At 40.6% G+C, this 23,736-nt stretch overlaps 1 protein-coding gene across 1 annotated transcript in view; it reads left to right on the top strand.

Annotated features, from left to right (window-relative positions):
* The window catches only part of PAPPA2 (pappalysin 2), a 289,210-nt gene that overhangs the window by 227,415 nt on the left and 38,059 nt on the right, over window positions 1–23,736 (top strand). Inside the window, exons 17-20 of the mRNA XM_030823938.1 lie at window positions 3,087–3,255; window positions 4,598–4,733; window positions 6,672–6,781; window positions 19,098–19,169. Of these exons, the coding sequence (XP_030679798.1) occupies window positions 3,087–3,255; window positions 4,598–4,733; window positions 6,672–6,781; window positions 19,098–19,169 (487 nt within the window). The remainder of the gene's footprint in view (window positions 1–3,086; window positions 3,256–4,597; window positions 4,734–6,671; window positions 6,782–19,097; window positions 19,170–23,736) is intronic.

Raw genomic sequence — 23,736 nt, 5'->3', positions numbered from 1 at the left:
AAACTCCTCTATGCCGATGAAAGTCAGAAGTTTCTGGTGTTGCAGAATACTGTATGCTGTGAGGGTGGGGGGATTTTAACTGGGAAGGAATGCAAGCGGGAATTCTTAGGGGCTAGACATGTTCTGTATTTTAATCTGACTGGTGGTTACCCAGCTGTATTCACAGGTAAAACTCCCTCAAGCCGTACACTCAGATTTGCATATTTTTCTATATGTAATTCATTACTCAATACAAAAATTCAAAGTGAAACTTCTTTTTTGCCCACTTATGGATGTGGCATTGGGACACAGGGCATCTGAGTGCTCAGCCGAGGATGAGGACGCATTAGTAAAACTGTGGAGCACGCCACGAACAGTCAGAGCCTGACGTGGCGGGACGACCAGGGGCTTCTGCTGTGAGCAAACCTGGGTCTGCATCCTGCCTGCAGGGTTTACCGTGTGTTTTGACTAAGCTTCACTTTTCTCTCAGGCTCAGTTTTCTTCTCTTAAGTGTGAATAATAACATTTACCTTTAAATATTGTTTGATCCAAATACCATATGTTCTCACTTGTAAGTGGGAGGGGAGCATTGAGTATACATGGACACAAAGAAGGGAACAACAGACAGTGGAGCCCACCTGAGGATGGAGGGGAAGAGGAGGGTGAGGATGGAAAAACTACCTACAGTGTACTATGCTTATTACCTGGGTGATGAAATAATCTGTACACCAAACCACTGTGACACGCAATTTACTCATGTAACAAACTTGCACATGTACCCCGAACCTGAAATTTGGAAAAAAAAAAAAAAGTGCTGTTTGGAGGATCGAACAAAATAATGTACATAGGTATCTTGCCTATGTACACTTGAAATATAGATCAAAAATGGCATTTATTTTAATAGCTAGAAGATACATGTCCACACAGACTATGATGCTAAAAAATTCCAGTCATAAAAATCAGATTTTTTTTTTTTTTTTGAGACACAGTCTCACTCTGTCACCTGGGCTGGAGTGCAGTGGCATGATCATAGCTCACTGCAGCCTCGACATCCCAGGCTCAAGCCATCCTCCCACCTCAGCCTCCCCAGTAGCTGGGACTACAGGTGCGTGCCACTCTGCCTGGCTAATTTTTGTATTTTTTGTAGATAAGAGGGTTTTGCCATGTTGCCCACGCTAGTCTCAAACTCTTGACCTCAAGAGACTTGTCTGCCTCAGCTTCTCAAAGTGCTGGGATTACAGGAGTGAGCCATTATACCCGGCCAAAAGTTAGATTTCTGTTGCAAAATGTCCTTGGGAATAAAATTATGAATCTAAATAATTATTTAATAATAAAACACTCCACTTATTTCTAAGCATATATTATTTGCATATGTTTTACTATTAAAATATTTTATTATTAAATTTATTTGAAGTTGAATGAATTCTGTGATGTGAGATCTTTGACAAATTACTTAACATCCTTCAGTGTGTTTCCATGAAATGGGGATTAAAGAGATGACTTAATAGGCCAGGCACATTGGCTCACGCCTCTAATCCCAGCACTTTGGGAGGCTGAGGCAGGTGGATCACTTGAGGTTGGGAGTTCAAGACCAGCCTGACCAACATGGAGAAACCCCGTCTTTACTAAAAATACAAAATTAGCTAGGCGTGGTGGCACGTGCCTGTAATCCCAGCTACTTGGGAGGCTGAGGCAGGAGAAGCACTTGAACCTGGGAGGCAGAGGTTGCAGTGAGCCGAGATCACAACATTGCACTCCAGCCTGGGCAACAAGAGTGAAATTCCATCTCAAAAAAAAAAAAGAAAAAGAAAAAAAGAAGTTGATTTCATTAGTATTATAATGATTCAACTTGGTATTATCAAATGTGGCTTGCAATGTACCTGACATGCTGTTAGTTTCAGTTCAATGATTCAATTCAGCAGATACTTAATGCCGAATATAAACCAGATATCAGTTTAGTTCTTGGGAATTAAAAACAAGACCACCACATAGCCTCTGGCTTCTGGAAGCTTCCAATCTAGTGGCAAAGACAGTCACATGTGCATTTATAAAACAATGTGATAAATGTTTTACTGGTGCTGCAGAAGCTACAGGAGGTATTGCACTATAGTCAGTTAGAAGACAACATGCAGGGGTTGGTGAGCATATTTAACCTTAAAAGGGGCATAATGAGACTAGAAAATGGTGATTTAAGGCTAGGACATGTTTGAAAGAGTCAATGGCCAAAGGGTTATTTACATTTTAGAATTACAAGCTTATCTGTAACCAGGAGTGTTTTGCATTAGAAGTGGATATGTTCAAACGGCAAAGGGAAAGCACTTTCAAACTGCAGTGAGTCAAACGGGGAATGGAATGGAATCCTCAGTAGGGAGGACCCTAATTCCATTGACTCCAATCCACATCAAATGCTGTCACTCTGCTTGGGGACCATGTCTGGGCATGAGAAGGAGGACCAATTCTTCCAGGGCAGTATTGAGTCATGTCTACTTTGAGAAGCTGGTGAAAGTTATGAACTCTTTCCAAGGAAAAATAAACTTGTAAACAAATAAAGCAGACATCTCAGAAGTTATTTTCCTTCTGAAAGTTAGGTTCAGAATCTCTGTTTTAAAAGAAAACTCATATTGCCTCACTTTCTCCCCTCTCTGAAGAACCAATAAATAGTAGCAACTTCATCAATTATATTGCCATATCAACACTGTTGATCCTCAGATCACTTCTGATCAGTTCTCTGAATGTGCGATCACCTTTCTTGTACCCCATCTTACCTGGCATTTCATTGTACTTAGATGTGAGTCTTTTCCAAGATGAAGATCTCAGAGAAAACCCAATTACAATTTAGATGCTGTACTATTTATCAAACCCTCTTAAGAGTAATAGATCAAATATTTCTATACAACATTTACTACTACTTTGAATAATAAATGAGCATTACTATTTTTAGTTCCATGATTTAGAAATTAGCCTAGGACAGTGGGACATATGGCTCACAAGAACCATCTGTCCCTGCCTATTTGCTAATTCTTATCCCATATTGCTGAGGATTAAGTCTTCTTTCATGACCTTCTTGAGAGATTCTGATGAGCTATTTTTGTTTTATGTTTTATCAGCAAGCTCCTGAAGATACAATGCCTGGAAGGTGGAATCTGGGAGCAAGGCAGCTGCATTCCTGTGGTGTGTGAGCCACCCCCTCCTGTGTTTGAAGGCATGTATGAATGTACCAATGGCTTCAACCTGGACAGCCAGTGTGTGCTCAACTGTAACCAGGAACGTGAAAAGGTAAGGAACATTTTTTTAACTTATTTTGGATCAGGCTGTGGTCTAATCTTGATGCCTAATCCAAGAAATTTGAGAAATGAAATTCCAACAGGCAGGGCCTTGGGATTCTAATTGGGAGTGTTGGTATTATGCAATAGAAAATTCAGAAAATACCACATTTTTTGAATGTTCTTTCCTGAGTTCAGAACTTCTTCTGAGGTAAGAAGAATCCAATGGGTAGAGTACCAGGTATATTCCAAAAAGAATGCTGGGATCCTGATTTAGCAATGTGATCTCCTCTCATGGATGGCCACTGACATAAGTTGGCTACAAATACTAGTATTATTATTTTTCTATAACAGAGTCCTGAACAGAAACACAAATTCCTCAGCAAAGTTGGAAGCGCTGTTTGACTCTTCCCCTCCCTAGGATTTTGGCACAAAAGGTCTCAAATGAAAAACACAGTCTTATCTTCGTTGCAATTTTATTTTAGAATCTTTCAAGCCTCACACACATACATGAGACAGGAAGTCAAGCAGACTTACTAGGCAAAGGTCAATGTCCTTGTCTGCTCCCTTGGCACCTGTTATCTTAGTTTCCAATACTCCAAGGTAAGCACCATGGAACAGATGTGAAAAGAATATGGCAGAAAATGAGACCCCTGAGAAATCAAGCGCATCCATTTGCACTGATGGGTTAAGGAACCATCAAGTTGACCAGATGAAGGGAGGGCTACCTAAATTTCTAAAATCTTACTTTTTGGGGTTTTGAGAGTTAGTGCTACTCTCTGTGTTCTGGATAGAGTATAATTTGTGAAGCCAAGAGTTACACAAACCAGCACACATGTGGAGAAAGGGAATAGAATTTTGGTGAGACCAAAAGCAACTACGATGTGTCCATTTAAGCAGAAAGGCAAAAACACACCTTTAGGAAATATTATGAATTGGTTTCACTGGATGAAACTCATCTTGAAAAAATCTGACATTTGCCACAAGCAACATTTGTGTGATAGTAGGGATGAATCAGTGCAAAACAACACCATCTGGGAAACAATTCCAAAAATAGCTCTGAATACACAAGCTTTGGTTGATAGCTGATTGTTTTCCTATACATAAAGGAAAATACATTGTTAATACATTTCATTAGTAGAAAAAAATTGTCATCATGATTCCTCTTCCTGGAAAAAACAAAGAATTTTGTTTGTTTGTTTGTTTTTTTGGCCAGTAACAACATGTTGTTTCAATAGTGTCTTTTGGTCCAGGTTCTAGAACTGGAGAATACTACCACTTAATCAGACCACTTTTTTCAACTCTCAGTAAAGTTAACAAAACAATAATCAAGATGTTTACTTTTGATATTCTAGCTTCCCATCTTCTGCACTAAAGAGGGCCTGTGGACCCAGGAGTTTAAGTTGTGTGAGAATCTGCAAGGAGAATGCCCACCACCCCCCTCAGAGCTGAATTCTGTGGAGTACAAATGTGAACAAGGATATGGGATTGGTAAGGATAGGAGTGAATCTTAAAGTTAATTTCTATGTCATTCTTTTATTAAGCACAGCTGGTTTTTTTTAATTTTATTTATTTATTTTTTTTTCAGACGGAGTCTTGCTCTGTCACCCAGGCTGGAGTGCAGTGGCACAATCTCGGCTCACTGCAACCTCCACTTCCCGGGTTCAAGCAATTCTCCTGCCTCAGCCTCCCAAATAGCTGGGACTACATATGCCTGCCACCACGCCTGGCTAATTTTTGTGTTTTTAGTAGAGATGGGGCTTCACCAGCTTGGCCAGGCTGGTCTCAAACTCCTGACCTCAGGTGATCTGCCCACCTCAGCTGGGATTACAGGCGTGAGAAACTGCACCCAGCCCTCCCAGCTGAATCTCGAATCAGACATTGTTCTCCCTGAAGAGTGGACTGAAATGCAAGTTGACTCTTAGCTGCTTTAGTAAAACTGAGATTTATGGCAACTTTGAGGGGCCTAGACCAGATGGATTTGTGGTATGGTTTGTAGCTCCAAGATGAAAGGTGGGACTGTGTAGCCACATAGCATGTGTCTGCTGGGCTCCTCCATTCTATTTCATTCTCTGTGGTTGTTACTGGAGTGGAGAATTACTGAAAGGGATGATTTGAGATTCCTCTTTCATGCATCATTCTTCAGCCATTCTTTCTCTGCAGAGGAATAGGCTCCAGAGCCGTGGACAACTTCTTATTCAAGCAATTACAATTAAAGGTCTTTGTGGCCAGAGCTGATTTACAGTGATGTTAACTTTGCCTTGGCTGGCCCTAAATATCATAGGAAAGAGTTGTAGCTGATGTGAAACCTTGTAAGATTACTCCTAAATTCTGAACTGCATTAGCAAGGAGTAATTTTATCGGACATTCTAACCAATGCCAATGAGTATAATTTGCATTAATTAGGAAGCTCATTGCCATCTTCAAGGTGCTCTTTGCACAGTGATGTCTTGTGGTCAGGTATAGAGTATCAGGGAATTCAGATGCGCCTCTTGGGTGGTATTTCACAAACAGATTCTCATCCTCCAAGCCTCCAATTTCTGCATTAAAATATCATAAACTCACATATCTAGAGGCCTTAAGAGGGATGTAGTTCATTTGATTGTTTTAAAAGTCACTGAAAAACATAGAAACACAGATAGTAAGGACTAAAAAGAAACTTGGAAATCATGAAATCTATAGATGAGGAAATAGAGAACCCAGAGAGTGTATTTTCTCTTAATATAATTTTAGGAGACATTTGGACTCTGTGTGGAAGGGAATAGAGCAAGATTTTTCTACAAGAGACCAACACATGCCCAAAGTCTCTGCTTCTGATTCTTCACTGCTTCCTCTTTTAATCAAATAGGTTTATTGGCTGCCAATGCAATTATCTTTAGTGCAGCAACAGAAAGAATAGTCTCTGAGTAATTTTATAATTTCTGGGCCATTTCCCGCCACCCACCACCACCACCACCACCAGCATGTCAAGTTCTTAGGTAGTAGTTGTTGCAATTATAAGCTTCCAGGAGACCATGTAAACAGGAATATTAGATATACTTAAAAGTTATGAGCCAATCAGGATAGACTTTGTCTAGCTAGAGTCCTGGAGGGGATCTTGGAGGCCAGCTGGGCCAAGAGTTAATCTTTCAATTACTACATCATGTAGAAATTCAGGCATTCCAGAGGAGGGGTTATCCTGGACAAGACAGAGGAGGGGACACTTGGGGCAAGTGGAGTTAGGTTGGGGCAGAGTCTCTTTACCAATTAGTGTGAAGGTACTCCTACAGGAACACAGTAGATGAATATCAGCCCTGCCTACAACATCATAAAATGGTGACCCATAATGAAAGCAATTGTTCTTTAAAAACTCAAAGCTATTGATTCCTGAAAGAAAAAGAATGAGATCTGGGAAGTTCAAGTCTCTGCTGTAAACTTCTGTTCTTTCAGGTGCAGTGTGTTCCCCATTGTGTGTAATCCCCCCCAGTGACCCCGTGATGCTGCCTGAGAATATCACTGCTGACACTCTGGAGCACTGGATGGAACCTGTCAAAGTCCAGGTGAGGAAAGCGACATTGTTATGTGCCAAAGACGTGAGTCTGCTGAGCAACACTTGGAGCGTTATTTTTTGGAGTAATTTCAGAGGCTTTCAAAGCATCCTCAAAGCAAACAACCACAGGGATTATTCCTAGAAAGAGGGATTAAACATTGAAAAGAAAAAAGAGGGAAGCTTGAAAAAAAAGATATCCCACATCTAAAGGAAAGTTTGAAATACAAGATGGAAAGAAAGCTTAGAGACATAAGAAACAGAAAGGAAAATTACTACTAATGAAAAATGGGACAGGACAGGTTAGGATAAGCCAAAGAAATGTATAAAGATGAAAGAAGGAAGTAAATAAAAGGATGGATTAGAAAACATGAAAATAAAACTGCAAGCAAGGGAGTGCCTAAAGGAACTGAGTGAACTGAGTAAGAAGAGAATTGCCTTTCCTTTATCCATCTCCTACCCTTTCTAAACCTGAAATCCTTTTCCTGGGACATCTGCTATTCAAAGTCAGTCATTAGCAAAATCCACGACATCCACAGCCTTTTCTCTGGGCTTTCTTTCCATTTGCTTCCTTTTCTATCTGAAACCTGGCTCTCCACTGGGGACTCTGCCTCCCTGGCAAGGCTCATTCTTTGCTGCTTTCTCCCTCATGCGCCTCCTAACCCTGGGCGTGCAAGAAGGGTAGACATCATCCTCTCTCCTCATTGCCATTTGCAAACCATTTTTCCTCCCTCCCCTGTAAAATGACTCACATTTGAATCCAATGTTAACAGAATGAACCACTCACTTCCCTCAATGCTGCTGTCATCTTCTGACCTTATGGCAACCCTCTGCTTACCTCTGAAACACTTTGGCTCCTGGGGCTTGGCCACGTTAGCCAGCCCTCCTGTCAGAACTCGCATTGATGTCTACATCTGCACATTTGATTCTTCTGAAACCAGGATTCTCAGCTCTGTGGCTTCCTTTTCTCCTGTGGCCGCCTTTTCCTTTCCGACTCCATCTCCCTCATGCTTTCCTTGGCCCACCCTAATCTTGCCTTGGTGGCTTCTTGGCTGTTTCCTAAACATGCCAGCCATACCCTCACCTCAGAACCTTTGCGCTTATGCTTCCTTCGGCCCAGGATGTTCTTCTCCAGAATATCTGCATGGTTTGCTCCTTTCTGTCTTACAGATTTTTACTCGAATGTCAGGAATGCCCTCTTTGGTTATTCTATTAATATCTAATATTTTAACTCCCCTGACACTTTCTGTCTCCTTTCCCTCTTTTATTTTTTCCTCTTTAGGACTTATCATTACCAAGAGTATTAAGTATTTTACTTATTTATCTATTATCTTTTTCTGCCATTATAATAAAAAGCTCATTGATAGATTATTTTCTGTTTTATTCATTATTATATCCCTAGATCCTAAAACAGTGCCTAGTATTCGATACGTGCTCAATAAATATTTGTGAAATGGATGAATGAAAAAGAGAAAGAAAAGACTGTGCAAGAGCAAAATGGAGAAAATCGTGTTGTAAACTAATTGTTTCTTCTTAGAATAGGGGAGGGTGGGGATTTCAGAAAGCCTAAGAGCTTGGTTACTTTATTATTAGACTGTTTAACAAAATTCTTGCAAGTCTGTTTCCATTGGATGACCAAAAGAGGACTCCAGAGATATGCCACATTTCATTCAAGCATTATCCTCAGGTCTCTGATTTTTCCTCACAGGTTAATTGCACTTTTTTATGGGCATGGATTTGTGTCAAAGCAGGAGGTTCAAGGAAAAAAGTACTCTAAGTGTGATTTGGGTGAGGAATGGAGAATAACACAATCCTGTTAATTCAGTTAGTCATTCATTCAACAAGTATTTACTGAGGCTTATTATGTGCCATGAGCTATGCTGAGTGCTGGGATGTGGAGGTGAAAAATAATAGTCCCTCCGTTTAAGGACTTGCAATTTGGCCACGAAAGCAGATATCTATGATGATGTCACATGGGAAAATGTTTGAACATAGTAAAGGTGTTATGGAAACACCTGAGAGGAAGCAACCAAGTCTTTTGCTCAGGAGCCTGGTGGAGTTGGGGAAGGATCAATGGGAACTGACCAAAAAGCTTTTCCTCTGGGTCGTAAACTGTGATCAAGAGGAGCACTCAACACGGTAAGAAATAGTAAATGTTCCATCTGGCTGAAACCAGGGTATGTGTGGTACAGAGAGGAAAGATGGTGGTAAAAGAATGAGGTCAAGAGAAACAGGCCGGCAAGATCCTGCCAGGCAGTGCCTGCCCTTCCTAGGATTTCGAGCCTCATGAGAACTCTGAGTGGGGGTGGAGTGTACCTCAGTGCTGAGGGCAGTGTGAAGACTGCATTGGAGTATGAAGGAGAGGGCCAGAAAACACCTCCGCAGGTTCTCCCATCCCCTGGCCTTTCCAGACTTTCAGTTTCACTCTCCAGTCTGTTGTTAAGGTTTAGCTAAACTACAGCAGCTGGAATTACAGTGCCCTGGAGAAAGAGTTTCTGCCTCATGTTTCATGGTGTGCCAGATGGTCTAGACCCTTTCTTTCAGCCCCATAAACTCAGTGTGCTATGATGAAAAACTTCCCTTTCTCTGTAAGCAGGCAAAGGGAGAAAGGCTTGGGCATGCACGAGCCTTTTCTTTCTCTTGGGCATAAACTGAAATAGATCCATGTGCATTTGCTTCACCATCCACCCCACAAGGTGTCGGATTGGAACAGTCAAAGACGCAGGGTCTGTGAGGCCCGAGTGCAAGCCTTCCAGTCAGCAGGGTTTCTTCCACCTCTGTGTTTCTAATGGAACATTCCAGAAAATGACAGTCCATTTGTCTTCATGAAGACAGCAGGGATACCAATTACAGAGACTTGACTCTAAACTGGAAAACAATTTTCTCTATTCTATTAAAGCCTCCCTTTTTTCAGCTATCCTTTTGGGGAAATCATTATTGTTTATTTACTTCTATTCCATAGCATTTTGTTCTTGTTTATATTCCTGATGCCTTTTTCAGTGCCTGGCGCTTTGTAGGTTTCTTAGAAACATTGATTGAATGAGCAAAGAAACTGTTGTAGCACCATTTTCTTTCTTTCTTTTTTATTTAATTTAATTTTAAGTACCAGGTTACAGATGCAGAACGTGCAAGTTTGTTACATGGGTAAACGTGATGGTGGTTTGCTATACCTATCAATCAACCCATCATCTACATATTAAGCCCCACATGCATTAGCTATTTGTCCTGATGCTCTCCCTCCCTCTGGCCCCCTGACAGGTCCTAGTGTTTGTTAATTTCCTCCCTGTATCCATGTGTTCTGATTGTTCAGCTCCCACTTACAAGTGAGAACATGCAGGTAGCACCATCTTCTACTTCAGAAGTAAATGCGTATTTTTTTCTGTGTCTGGATGCATTTCAGTAGCTTCTTATTGACATAGCCTTGTCAATTCTAAGTTGACCACCTCAGAAAAAAAAATGTGGAACATCTTCCTTAAGCCGGTATATCAAACGTGATCGTTTGTATCATTGCATTTATCATGACTATGATTTAGTCAGTAAATTCTTGGTTTTTGACATAGGTTGACCAGACATGATTTTGAAGATGTTAGCAGAGAAACACTGAAGACCCTTCAATAAAAAATACATATTTTCTAAAAGCTGAATTTTTAACTCATGAGCTCTGTTATTCACCAACTGCGTAACCTTAGGCAATTTACTAGCGAGTGCCTCCTTTTCCTCATGTGTGAGTGGAAATAACACTGATCTCATTAGGTTAATGTGAGTATCAGATGGGAAACATATGAATAGACCTTAGCTTACTTGATGCATAGTAAGTTTTCTTGATCAGTTGCCATTCTTATTTGAGGCAGGTTGCTTCCCCTCAGTTTGCCTGCCTCCTCTCATCTGTATGAGATTCTGCCCTGCTCTTTATAATTTGGGTGTATAACTAAACTATATGGCTTGTTCACATCCCTATCAATACAGTTCACAGTATTGATAGGGATGCAGTTGCTTTCCTGGAACTCTTGAGGCTTGTGTCACATTTCCATGTGAAAACAAAGTGAAATCATTAAATTAGCTGCTTCCAAAATGTAAGGGAAGAGCTGAGGTAACTTGCAAAATGAGTCTTGTCCTTACCTTAGAAGGATTATTTGTTTCTAGAAAAATTCCCAGCAATCAGAATTTCAGAAGTCGAAAATATAATTAACAAAATTTTAATGTTTTCTTGAACCCCAAATCAATACCCTTTATGCCAAAAGAAAACCAAGTAGTTAACCAATGGTGAACACTAATTATCACAGAGTAGCAAAGCAAGCTGTTACCTGTGCTCTCTCTGCTCTTTCACAGTTATTATGTTAAAGAATATTGCTTACAAACAAAGCTTGCAAGGGATGCTCTGTGTTTAGGAAATTGCAATTTTATAGTAAAAGAAAAGCAAGAAAAAAGAAGTCACTGGATGCAATGGAAATGATGATGAGATGATTGCCCTTATGTATCTCGGGGCCTCTAGGATGAGATTATGCACCAGCCGCAGATGATCTCATGATGGCTGTGGTTCTGTGGCACTCAGCAGCTCACCCGGGGTGTGAAATCTAACCTTGTCCTCATAAATAAGAAGAAATGCCTCATAAACCAAGGCAATTTATTAAATGAAACTCCATGTCGAGTAAAATCCTTGTAACTCAAATTGACTTATCTTGGGAGTTGTTCCATATTGCACTCAATCTTAAATGTTTGTGTCCTTAAGAATTGCTTGGGCAGTATATAAAAAGAACAGCAGGGTTCCAGCCTTCAGAAAGACGGGAGATGCCTTGGAATAAGCATCTTTAATAAGCACCTTAGGTAATTCCACTGTAATTCTTCAAGAAACACTACTATTACAAAATAAAATACTGACAAGATAAATATTTTAAATACAAGCACGCCTCTCTGGAGCATGGCTCATTTGTTTAATAAATGATGCTTGCCTATTTCATGAAAATTCCTGCTGTGTGCCATATTTCAAATACCTTTGTATCTGGAAAGAGTAGAGAGTAATGGATTAAATTGCATTATTTTCTCTAGTCTGCTTCCAATGACTTCATTCTTCGTAATAAAAGATGATACCTTACATTTGGATAACACTTTATTGTCTTCAAAACATATATGTGTGAAAAAATATATATGTGATATATTATACACACACACGTATATATTTGAGTCTCATCACAAACCAATAAGCCAGGAAAGGAAGATTGTATTATCTTTATTTTACAGACACATTAGCTGTTGTTGGATGACCTGTTCAATATTGCACAGCTGGCAAGAAATAGAAAAATAAATGCCACCAACTTTGCTGACTCCCAGTTCAATGCAGTACTCCCTGCCTCACCCTGTTTGCTATAGTCTTTTTTTCCCCCGATATATGTTTGAGTTAACTTGCCTATCAAATGGAGAATCAGTCATTCCTCTCAGCTATGAGAAGCCCCTCATTTCCATACTCCCCGACCCTGAAGTCTAAAAACAATAGATTAAAAGAGATATTTCTTTATAATACTATTTTTTTCTTGTTGTGAAAAAAATTGTGTTTGTTTTTAAAAAACAATCAAGTCTTTGGGAGGCCAAGGCAGGCGGATCACGAGGTCAGGAGATCGAGACCATCCTGGCAAACACGGTGAAACCCCATCTCTACTAAAAATACAAAAAATTAGCCGGGCGTGGTGGCGGGCACCTGTAGTCCCAGCTACTCGGGAGGCTGAGGCAGGAGAATGGTGTGAACCCGGGAGTTGGAGCTTGCAGTGAGCAGAGATCGCGCCACTGCACTCCAGCCTGGGCAACAGAGCAAGACCCCATCTCAAAAAAAAAAAATCAAGTATATCGAGTATACTTTTAGATGCCTGCAGAGTTTATTTGCCTTGCTCCGGGGGTTCTGCTTTGTATTCCTGCCTGACTTATAGAATAATACATTTTTATTAAAGGAAGAATTTCTGAGGTCTTAGGTAGTCTGGCGTTTTCATGAAAAACATATCGAAGTAGCAACTGACATAAAAGGAAGAATGAGGTCCTCCTGGGTTCAAATACAATGTCACTTACTCCTTGGAGCCTCTGTCTGCTCTTCTGCAAGGGTGAGGATAATATCTAGCTTGCATGGTTGTTATTAAATTTAAAATAACACATGTGAAATGTCTTGCACAGTTTCTAGCACATAGTTCTTAATTAAATAGAAATGAGATGTCAGTTCACTTAGTACAAATGGAAATATCCACCATCCCTGAAAAGATATCACTAGCTATCTCCATGCAAAATAAAGAAAAATAGGGTTCTATAGTTTGTGTGTGTGTATGTGTGTATATGTGTGCACGTGTGTGTATATACAATAATGTCTAGGTCATTTGTCTTTTTCTGTCTCTTTTATAAACTGTGCTGAGAAAGGAACTAATGGCTATTCACTGTTTCCTATTGGAACACCTCTGACAACAGAAGCAATTTCTAAAAGCTTTTTATTATAAAGTGAGACTGAGAAGAGAGGAAGGATGAAAATATAGTACTTTTAGATGTGTCAAGGGCATGCTGGATGTGAGAGACAATAGGTAAGGGTTTGAAATTTTCAGATGGACTTTCTAGGCCCTTGTCGTTGCAATGGTGTCTTCCTCCTTCACCTGTTACACACAGGGATCTAGACCCTTCTGGTGGGGTAAGAAGTATACTGACAGAAAGGAAGGATGCCAGACCAATCCACGTCTTCCAGCCAAGGTGATTGAGCAGTGGGACCTGGCAGTTGGGACAGGCAGGGGGCAGCCAAATCATCAATGCTGATGCCCATTGCTCATGTCCTCGTGTGCCCAGACCAAAGACCTCCACCCGATGCCCCTGCACCTGCAGCAGCACAGACACTCCTGTTGTCCAAGGCACCTGCACCCAGCAAGTGGGAGAAGCTCCCTCAGACTTTTACTAGAGAAACTTTTTTATTTTCTCATCCCTTTTTTTCTAGATTCTTATTCTTTTTCTTTCTTCTTTTCTGCCATGCTAATCCCAATTCCCCAGTAAACTGTACTACTGCTGAGGGTGGAAATGATACCTTCTCCTTCACCCCCCATATCTCTTCAGTGTGGGATTCATTTCATCTTTTACTCAGGAGGTGGTGAGTGTGGGAAATCAAAGGGCCCACAGAAAAGGATGACTGCCACGGAGCGATTTCTCAAAGAAAACCTTTTTGTTTTCCCAAAAAGCCTATGTTAAGTTGAATTTTTATGATTATCCTTAATCATGGTGTCAAGAGAGCGTTTTACTGTATCTCGTGACTTTAAAATAGGAAAAATAAATGTTTTGCAAAGTAGTGGTCCTTCAGGATGATTTCATGGAGAATTTTTTTTAACACATTGTGGCAATTGTTTGCATGTAAATGAGTTTTTCTAAATAGCATTTGAAAGTGTTTCCTTCTGAAGAACAAAGACATTCATCATGACATCTCATTTCCCCTATTATTTTGCTTCATAAATTCATTTTTCCACAGACTAAACAGCACTTTTTTTCTGGAATACCATAATTATGAATTATTGAGGTCCAAATAAATGAGATTTTCCTGTGGATACATGAAATAGGTTTGCAAAGAGCCTTTAACACTATATGAAATCTCTCTCAAATTCCCAGCTTTTCAACAGAATTCTCCAGTTATATCAAATCTTATAATTTCCAACTTTGTTTTCCCAAATTGTTCCCCCAAACATAAATAGTCCTTTAAATAAAAATGACTGTTTTAAAGAAAAGAGAGAAGGAGGAAGAAAACGAGAAGATAATACGCTGGCAAAAGCCACAGTTTCCAACCAAATGACCTCACTCTTCCCTCTGGCTCGTAATGCTCAGCCCTGCCCCCAAAGTGTCCTCTTGATGGGTACAACTGTGTGTAACAGCTCCAGTGACACTGGCTGCAGATCATTGGAGACTCAGACATGAGTCATGGAAAGGTCTTCTTTTTCATCATTTTTAAGCATGGAATCATTCCCTCTAGGCATCAAGTGTCCCATCACTAGAGGAGAGTAGACAAGAGCATCTTGGAGGAAAGGGGAGGAGGAACAGAAAAGCAAGTTGCAGGGTAGTGTGCTATGGTCTAAATAAACATGCAAAGGATGTTTTACTCAGGAGCACATACATGTAGCAATAAGGAAATTATCACAAATGTGGACATTGGCAGAACTCTGTGCCCTGATGTGATTAGCAGCCCATTCTGTCAAATAATTACTCCCATTAAAAAATAGTTGAGCAATTTTCTGTTAGCCTTTATTGTTGGCTATTCTTGAGCTTTGTGACCTTTAACAAGACATTTAACCAGGCAACAGCCTTCATGGTGACTTATGACCATCCTAGTAACCTTTACTCTTTCTTTCTCTTTCTTTCTTTCTTTCTTTCTTTCTTTCTTTCTTTCTTTCTTTCTTTCTTTCTTTCTCTTTCTCTCTCCCTCTCTTTCTCACTCTCTCTCTTTTCCTTCTTTCTCTTTCTTTCTTTCTTTCTTTCTCCCTCTCTCTCTTCTCTTTCTTTCTCTCTCTTTCTCTTTCTCACCCCCTCTCTCTCTCCCACGTTCTTCCTTCCTCCCTCCTTCCTTTCTTCCTTCCCTCCCACTCCCTTCCTTCCTCTATTTTCTTTTCTTCCTTCCCTTTCCCCTTGCTTTTTAGAAACTTTCAAATGGTCCAATCAGGAGGAAATTTTTTTTTTTTTTGAGACGGAGTCTTGCTGTGTCGCCCAGGCTGGAGTGCAGTGGCGCAATCTCGGCTCACTGCAAGCTCCGCCTCCCGGGTTCACGCCATTCTCCTGCCTCAGCCTTTCTGAGTAGCTGGGACTACAGGCGCCCGCCACCACGCCTGGCTAATTTTTTGTATTTTTAGTAGAGATGGGGTTTCACCGCAGTCTTGATCTCCTGACCTCGTGATCCGCCCACCTCGGCCTCCGAAAGTGCTGGGATTACAGGCTTGAGCCACCGCGCCCGGACAGGAGGAAATTTTTAAACTAATTTCCTCTTAAACTTTTTTTTTTTTTTTTTGAGACGGAGTCTTGCTCTGTCGCCCAGGCTAGACTGCAGTGGCGCAATCTCGGCTCACTGCAAGCTCCGCCTCCCGGGTCCACGCCATTCTCCTGCCTCAGCCTCTCCGAGTAGCTGGGACTACAGGCGCCCACCACCACGCCCGGCTAATTTTTTTGTATTTTTAGTAGAGACCGGGTTTCACCCTGGTCTCGATCTCCTGACCTCGTGATCCGCCCGCCTCGGCCTCCCAAAGTGCTGGGATTACAAGCGTGAGCCACCGCGCCTGGCCTCTTAAACTTTTCTTATGTTGGAAAGTTCAAAACAAATCTTTGGCATTTAGATACTAGAACTCAATTATGCAAGAAGTTGCTTTTGCTAATAGCATAATTGCAATAGTTGCAGTTATTGCAATAACGTAGTAATGAATAGATTTGCATTTGTACAATAACAAATTCAGAATAATTGTTACCAATAGGGAGGAAGGGAGTATAATTATATTGGAGGGACATATATAGGAGACATTAATTGAATCTATAGTGACATATTCTGCAAAATGTTAACAATTTTTGATAAAGTTAGGCAGAGGATATAACGTTTTCTTATCATTATAGCTTTATATGATTGTAATTTTTCAAAAGTGTTTCAGAAAATAAGAAAATCAGCTGGGCATGGTGGCTCCTGCCTGTAATCCCAACACTTTGGGAGGGCAAGGTAGGAGGATTGCTTGAGGCCAAGAATTTTAGACCAGCCTGGGCAACATAGTGAGACCCTATCTCTATAAAATAAAAATTTTTAAAGATTAGCCTAACATGATACATGCCTGTGGTTTCAGGTAGTCAGGAGGCTGACGCAGGAGAATCACTTGAGCCAAGGAGATTGAGGCTGCATTGAGCCATGATTGTGCCACTGAACTCCAGCCTGGGTGACTGAGTGAGACTGTCTCAAAAAAAAAAAATTATTAATAAATAAATAATAAAAGAAAATTGTTTCACCTCTCACCAGGAGCCAGCCCTTCCCTGTCCATCTTACTGCTTTGCTTTTCTTCCTGTTTCACAGCCCTCTTGCTCCTCAAATCTTCCCATAGAATTGAGTCTTGAAAAACATTTGAAATTTCCCTCCAATAATAATCACTAAGTACTTGTTTTATTAATGGCATATACATATATTTATAAATAAATGAGATACATGATTTTCATAGAAGAAGGCTAGAGACACGATATCATAATTCGTGGCTGGCAAATGCTTGTAAAATTTCGTCTTTACATAAGTCACTGAGATAAGAAGTAGGAAGGCTAGATAGTCCCTATTCTAAAGGATTTTGCAATCTAGGAAAGGATATGACACAGGTGCCACCAACTTTTGCAATTTCTGTAGCAGTTAAGGAGAGATGTCAGTATAAATTAGTCTCAAAACTGAATTATGCATCATTAAATATCTATAAGGTGGGTATTGTCAACTCCACTATTATGAGTTTATTCTTCAGATATACTTGCACATGATTTATATATAAGCTTTGTTTGTTATAGCAAAAGACTGGAAATAACCAAAATATTCATCAACATGGGTCTGATTAAACATTTTGAACTCTTTAAGGGCCTCAACTAGGTTTATGGATTTTCAGATCCCCTTGCTCACTGGAAAATCTGATCCATAGTGAGTGAGTGAGGTATTTACACATTTGGTCTGAATTGAATAACTGACTGATTAGGGTGGGGAACTGGGGGTCCATAGTGAATACCCTCCTATGAGAAGGAATAAAGTTCTCATGCCTTTACCTTTCAAAGAACAAATTATATTTTGCCATTGCTACTATCTGGGAACCCAAAGTAGTACAAACCATTGATATTTTAAATAATAAAATTCATGACCACTGCTCAGTTGAGCTCCAGTGGAACCCGCTTTAAAGCATAAACAAGAATTATTTCTAGTTAACAGAATTACTGTTAATATGCAAATGGTTCTGCATAAATGGCTGTAAGTGCGGGAGAATAACTCACTTTTTCAGTAGGCTAAACACCCCTTTTGTGTTTACCTTATATATTTCTTTTGATAATCCTTTCTTAATACAATAATGACTTAAGCCAAGTCACTTTCTAATAATATATTGCAATATGAAGTTTTGAATATCTAACTTTATAAGGATGTATACTACTTATTTTCCCTCTAGAGAAGCTGTGAAGGAGGAGTTTTAGCTTTTAGCAGTACGACTCCAGAAAAATATTGTAGATCCCCATTCTCCTACCTGACTATGAGGTATATATTTATAGACCTGCATATTAGCATATGTGAATGTCTCCAATCTAATGATTACACATTGTTAGCATTCTAGAATTCCTGTAGGTGCTATCTTGTATAAAGCTCCTATGTTGCCATGTATTCTTTTTCTTCTGAATGCATGGAATTTCAGTTGGACTGATTAAAATGTGAATATGCAGGTCTGCAGAAGGGTGGGTTGGTAGCAGGCTACGGAGAGAACCTTCTTTTCTCTTTGAAACCTGCCATGGGACTTTCTTTTATCCTTAGAAAAGCATATTCTTTGAGAATTTTAAACTATAAAAAGAAAAAGAAAAAAGTTTTGTGAAAATGAGTTATTATTATTTAACAAAAAGTAGATGACTATTTGTTTAAATATGCATCTGGAAATGGCCGTCAGGAATGAGGCAGTCACCAGCATCTCAAGATGAACTTAACTGCGCTCCTACCAGCTTGATGTTGGTGTCATTTTGAGTAGCAGTGATTTCACACTAGCCCTGTGTGTCCTGCGTATGTGTACTGTCCAGTTTCCTACAGGGCAGGCTTCATGATAATACCAAGAATTGCAGAGTGCAATTTCACCTCCAGTCCTGGTGTGGGCACTCACGTCTTATAATCTAGCATTTCTGAGGTCCACATTTAGTTGAAGACTCTTTTGTAAAACTGTATTTGTCAATCTTTAAAAGCTCATTGTGTGTGATCGACACAACCATCTTACAATTTCTTGTAACATTATTTAAAATTTCAAAATAAGTGGAACTAATATTATGCCTGAAACCAGATGAAACTCATTATAATATTGAGGATGCTTTTTTAAACCACACTACACCACTCTGAAAATTTAGGTATCTTGGGAAAGAGGATGAAAAGTTTCGAGAAATCTCCTCCACTGAGACTTTCTGCCTGAACCACATCTGTCAGGGTGGGCAGTGTGCACGGGAAAGGCTAGATAGCCCCAATGCACTTTATGGGACACAATTAGAAACTAGCTGCTTGAGGAATGGAGTTGGACTCCAGTGGTGAGCTCAGGATTTGCCCCTTCTCACACAGAACAAATGTCTTTAATTTTGTTTTCTGTTTTTCCCGTCTTTCTCCTTAGAGCATTGTGTGCACTGGCCGGCGTCAATGGCACCCAGACCCCGTCTTAGTCCACTGCATCCAGTCATGTGAGGTAAGATAGCCTCCCCTTCCCCAGCTCAGACTAGAGAACTCAGGTGGATTTAACTTATGGACCTTGAGTCCTTCTAATTTAGGACCCAGTCCCTCTCCTACTCTTCTGCTCTTTGTTTAACTTCTTAAAAAGTTGGTTCCACAATCTTAAATTTACAGAAATTAGGAGTTCTGATTTTTGTTTTGTTTTGTTTTAGCAAAATCTTTGGAGATCCACTTTAAATGACTTAATAAAAGCTAACTTAAAAAGCAAGTCAGAATTATTTATGGTTTTGGGATTCTGTAACTGGGCCTTGTTTGTGCTTAATTCGCTCAGGGTTTTGGAGACTGATGGCCCACTGACAGGTTTGTTTGGCCAGCACAGTGTCTAAAACCAATTTTCTTTTTGGTTGCCAATGTTTAAAAATTAGGATTTTTACATAAAATTCCTATGTGCATATATAACATTACACACATACACACACATCCCAAATAAAAATAAATATTTAAAACTCTGCACAAAGATTTTTCTCTTGAAAAACAAGACTAGCTGGCAACCATGATGACAATTAGCTGGATCTGAGTAGCAGCTGCACCCCAGATGGGCAACTCTCTCCAGTTAGCACAGCTTTTACCTTTCCCTATGGCTATTACCTGGTGGGCACCACTTGTTTAAAATAACTGCCTGGGTCATGCAGGCATCTATGCTTGCAATCTCTTAGGTAGATCTGTTGTCCACTGTTGATTAACCAAACTAGACCTTTACCACCTCAAGAAATCTTGTCTACTTCTTCACATAGTAGATTCCCCAATCAGTGGGGGGACATAGGCTGCTGTGATTTCTTTAGTTAGATTAACTGAAGTTAATTTTAAAAGTCAGGAATAGGGCAGAATATTTCTAAGAAATGATGACCTAGAAATTCTGTCACAGGGGAAGGAGATGCTTACACACACACACACACACACACACACCATTTAAGCCCTCCCAACCTAAGCATAGCCAGTGACAAGTACAAGCATTCTCGTCTCAGTCACAACAGGTTTTGTCATCCACATCTCACACTGGAAGGAAATATAAGCCACTTAGCAGCAATCTTGGGTAATTCTGGCTCCTATAGGTGCTGCAGAGAGACCCCTTTAACTGCCCTGATTTCCAGCTTCTTCCCTGATGCACACCCAACCCACATGCATGTCAAGTCCATTCTTCTGTATCTCTGTGTTTCTTGATCTAATTCTGGGAATCAAGGATCCACATGAGACTGGAGAGGGGGAAAGGGTGGGGTTTGAGAGAAAAGGGAAAACTGGGTGGGGAAATGATACCAATAAAACAGCACTCTGCGAGCGCATCAGGAAAAATGCTAGCATGGAGTGTGCTTTGTTATGGTGTGGGCCAACAAAACAGCTCATCTTCTGCCATCATTAGAAAAACAGATGGCAGTGGGGTGGGGAGGCGGGAGAGAGGAGGAGTGAATCATCCACTGGGCAGGGGGTAAGAAGGAGGGAAGAGAGGAGGCCAGGGAAGGAGGGAGATAAACAGACAGAAGACTGGGGAGCTGGGAACAGATCAAAGGGATCCTGAGAATTCCCTTCTGCTGCTTCTATGCATGATCTCAAGTGGGAGGGTAGATGACGGGACTTGGAGCTGGCTTCCGTGTTTCCCAGAAGGTTATAATACAGACCTTTTCCCATTTGTTCCCCCCTCCTCCCTGCACCCCAGCACATCAGCGGGGTCACTTCTCCAGAGCTTCCTAGGCTGTCGTCAGTCCCTTTGTTGATGTGACAAGGAACAAAAGCTCCATGTCTCCTCTGCCTGACTGCTGGGCTGATGTCTCCTCTGCCTGACTGCTACCAGGCAACAGCTGTTGGTTTCCCTGCTCCAGTGGTTCTCAGCATCACCTGGGAACCTACTGGAAATGCACATTCTCAGGCCCCCAAACACCTACTCGATTAGAAACTGGGAGTGGGGCCCAGCAGACTGTTTTAACAAGCTTCCAAATGATTCTGAGGCTTGCTAATACTTGAGAACAACCGCCCCAACCAAGAGTTTGTTGTGCAGCAATAATTGTAGCCAACGTTATTTAGCCACTTTGAGGGTGGAAGGAAGATGCAACGATACAGGTGAATCACTCCCCATAGGAAAGGAAGGGGAACTGGACAGGAGAGGAGAAAGAGAAACAACTCTGAAGAAATAAGTAATAAGAAATGCAAAGAGGCGGGTGAAGATGAAAAAGAAAGGACAAGAGAGGCTGAAACTGGCATGCTCTAGGGGCAAATTGGCAGACACTTAATTCTTTACTGGAAAAAGTCAGTGAAATATATTAGGGAGAACAGAAGAGTGTCAGGGACAGATGGAGGGAAAACAGACTGGAGGCAAGATAAAGCAAAGCGGGCCAGGTAGGAGAGAGGAAGTTTTTAAAAGTGCAGCACAGAAATCTGAGCTCAAATCAGGTATTTTGCTACCCAGTATCTAAAAGGTTTTCTGTTTTTTGCTTCCCAGTACTGAATGTCATTCCAAGAGGCCTCCTTTTAATATTTAGCCTTGTAAGGGTGGAGTTCCTCATTCGTTATTTCTCCCAATAAGCCCAAGGCAGTAAACCCACCAGCTCAGTATCCTCAGCCCGTATTGCCCTTCATGTTACTTCAGCACTTTTGTTTGCATCATATTCTCTTGGCATAAGGATTTGCTTTCGATTATCCACTATTCTGTGCTGCTTATGTTTTCTGAGGTGCCACTAAGACTTTCTTTAAAAACTCTTACCTAAATAATTCCATCTTCTTATGTTAGATCATAAGCCAATCGTTGCTGCTTATGTTCCCATTGTCCCAGCAAGAACACGCGTATGCTACATATCTGCAATCCAAAATTATTGATACGTTCAATTGTATTTTTCTAGTTGTTGCTTGCATTTGGCCTTTGGGACCTGAATACTCCTTGTATCTTCTGTTTCTTTTGTAAACTGCATATGGGCAAGGAATGGCAACTTAGTTAATGGAAAAGTTTTGAAGTCAAACGACTCTAGATTCCAATCCTGGGTCAGCTGAGTAGTGTGAGCCTCTGTATTGGGAAGTGGGGCAACAAAGCTATTTTAAGGAGTTGTTATGAGGGATGCATGTGATAGCATGCATAAAGCATTGAGTGTCATGCCTGGCCCATAAGAGATTCTTATTGGTGTCATTTGTTTAAGCTATTAGCCACTTCGTGAATGTTTACTGAATGAGTAAAGCAGAAAGCAGGGGCATTGCTGCTGGTGTAGCCCCAATATAATTAGTTGTAAACTCTGAGGATGTAAAAAGGAAAGGAAAAGAAAAGGGAAACAGGTCATACCCATAAAGACCAACTGAGATCCATAATTCACAAATGACTTGGAGACATTGATCATGTCCAATCAGTCATCAGGTCAGTCGGTCACCAGATCGTTATATGAGTAGCTCTACTCATTCCTACAGTTGCCCACAATGGTTGGGACCTCAACATTTCTCATCTGGACTTTTGCAGTGATTTCCTAATTGCTCTCCCTTCCTCCAGACCTGTGCCCATCAATTTCCTTCATTCTCTCTGTTGCTATTACAGGGTTCTATCTATTGTGTCTCTTCTGCTAAAAATATCTCAGGAACTCCCCATTGTTTTCACATTTAAGCCAGACTCCTTTGCAGGTAGTAAATGAGCCTTTGTCTTTCAACCTTCTGTCTCTTCAAATCTCTTTGTGCACACTCTACTCCAGACATAAAAAGACTTTTCCAACACAGTATTCTAAAAAGTGCTTGGGCTTTTCACTGTCTGTTCGCTTGATCTAGGATTGAATATTTGTCCCACCTGTGGGGTGACACTGGGCAAGTTGCATTAGATTCTTGTGCCCCATTACCCTCAACATAGTTTTAATAGAGTTTTTTTTAACAGGGTTTTAATAGTAATGCTTATTTCATAAGGTTACAGTGAAGATAAATGAGTTATTATAGGCAGTGAGCTCCGTCTAATGTCTTGTACATAATTGTGCATTATAAATCTTACCTATTTCATTATCCACCACAGAAGTATTGTTGTTGCTACATGTTACTTCACTCCCTGTATCTTCATGCACATTGAAACCCATTCCCGGGACTCATCCTGTGACTTATTTCTCTAAGCCAGTGATTCTCAGCTAGGGACAATTTTGCACCCACCACTTCTCACTTTAGGGGAAATGTCTGAAGACATTTTTAGTTGTCACGACTAGACGAATGGGGGGAGATGCTGAAATATAATGAGTGGAGGACAGGGATGCTGCTGAACATCATACACTGCACAGTATAGCTCACAACAAAGAATTATCCTGCCCCAAATGCCAATAATACTGCCCTTGAGACACTGCTGTAGACTAACTCCTATTGATCTTTCAACACATTTTTCCAGGCATTTTTTCTACTTGGAGTATTTAATGACTGGCACTCCACCCACCACCCACCCTCAACCACAGATGGGTTATATAATCATACTCTGGTCTCTATTTTACCACTTATCACCTTAGGGAAAGTATTGGTTTCCTGTTTGTCTGCTTTATGATGCTGTAACTACTTACAAGCTGAAGATATTGTCTTTTCCATTATTATAT

This window comes from Nomascus leucogenys, chromosome 12 (genome assembly GCF_006542625.1).
Source record: "Nomascus leucogenys isolate Asia chromosome 12, Asia_NLE_v1, whole genome shotgun sequence".
In the NCBI taxonomy this organism is placed as follows: domain Eukaryota; kingdom Metazoa; phylum Chordata; class Mammalia; order Primates; family Hylobatidae; genus Nomascus; species Nomascus leucogenys.
This window is presented reverse-complemented; position numbering and strand designations above follow the sequence as displayed.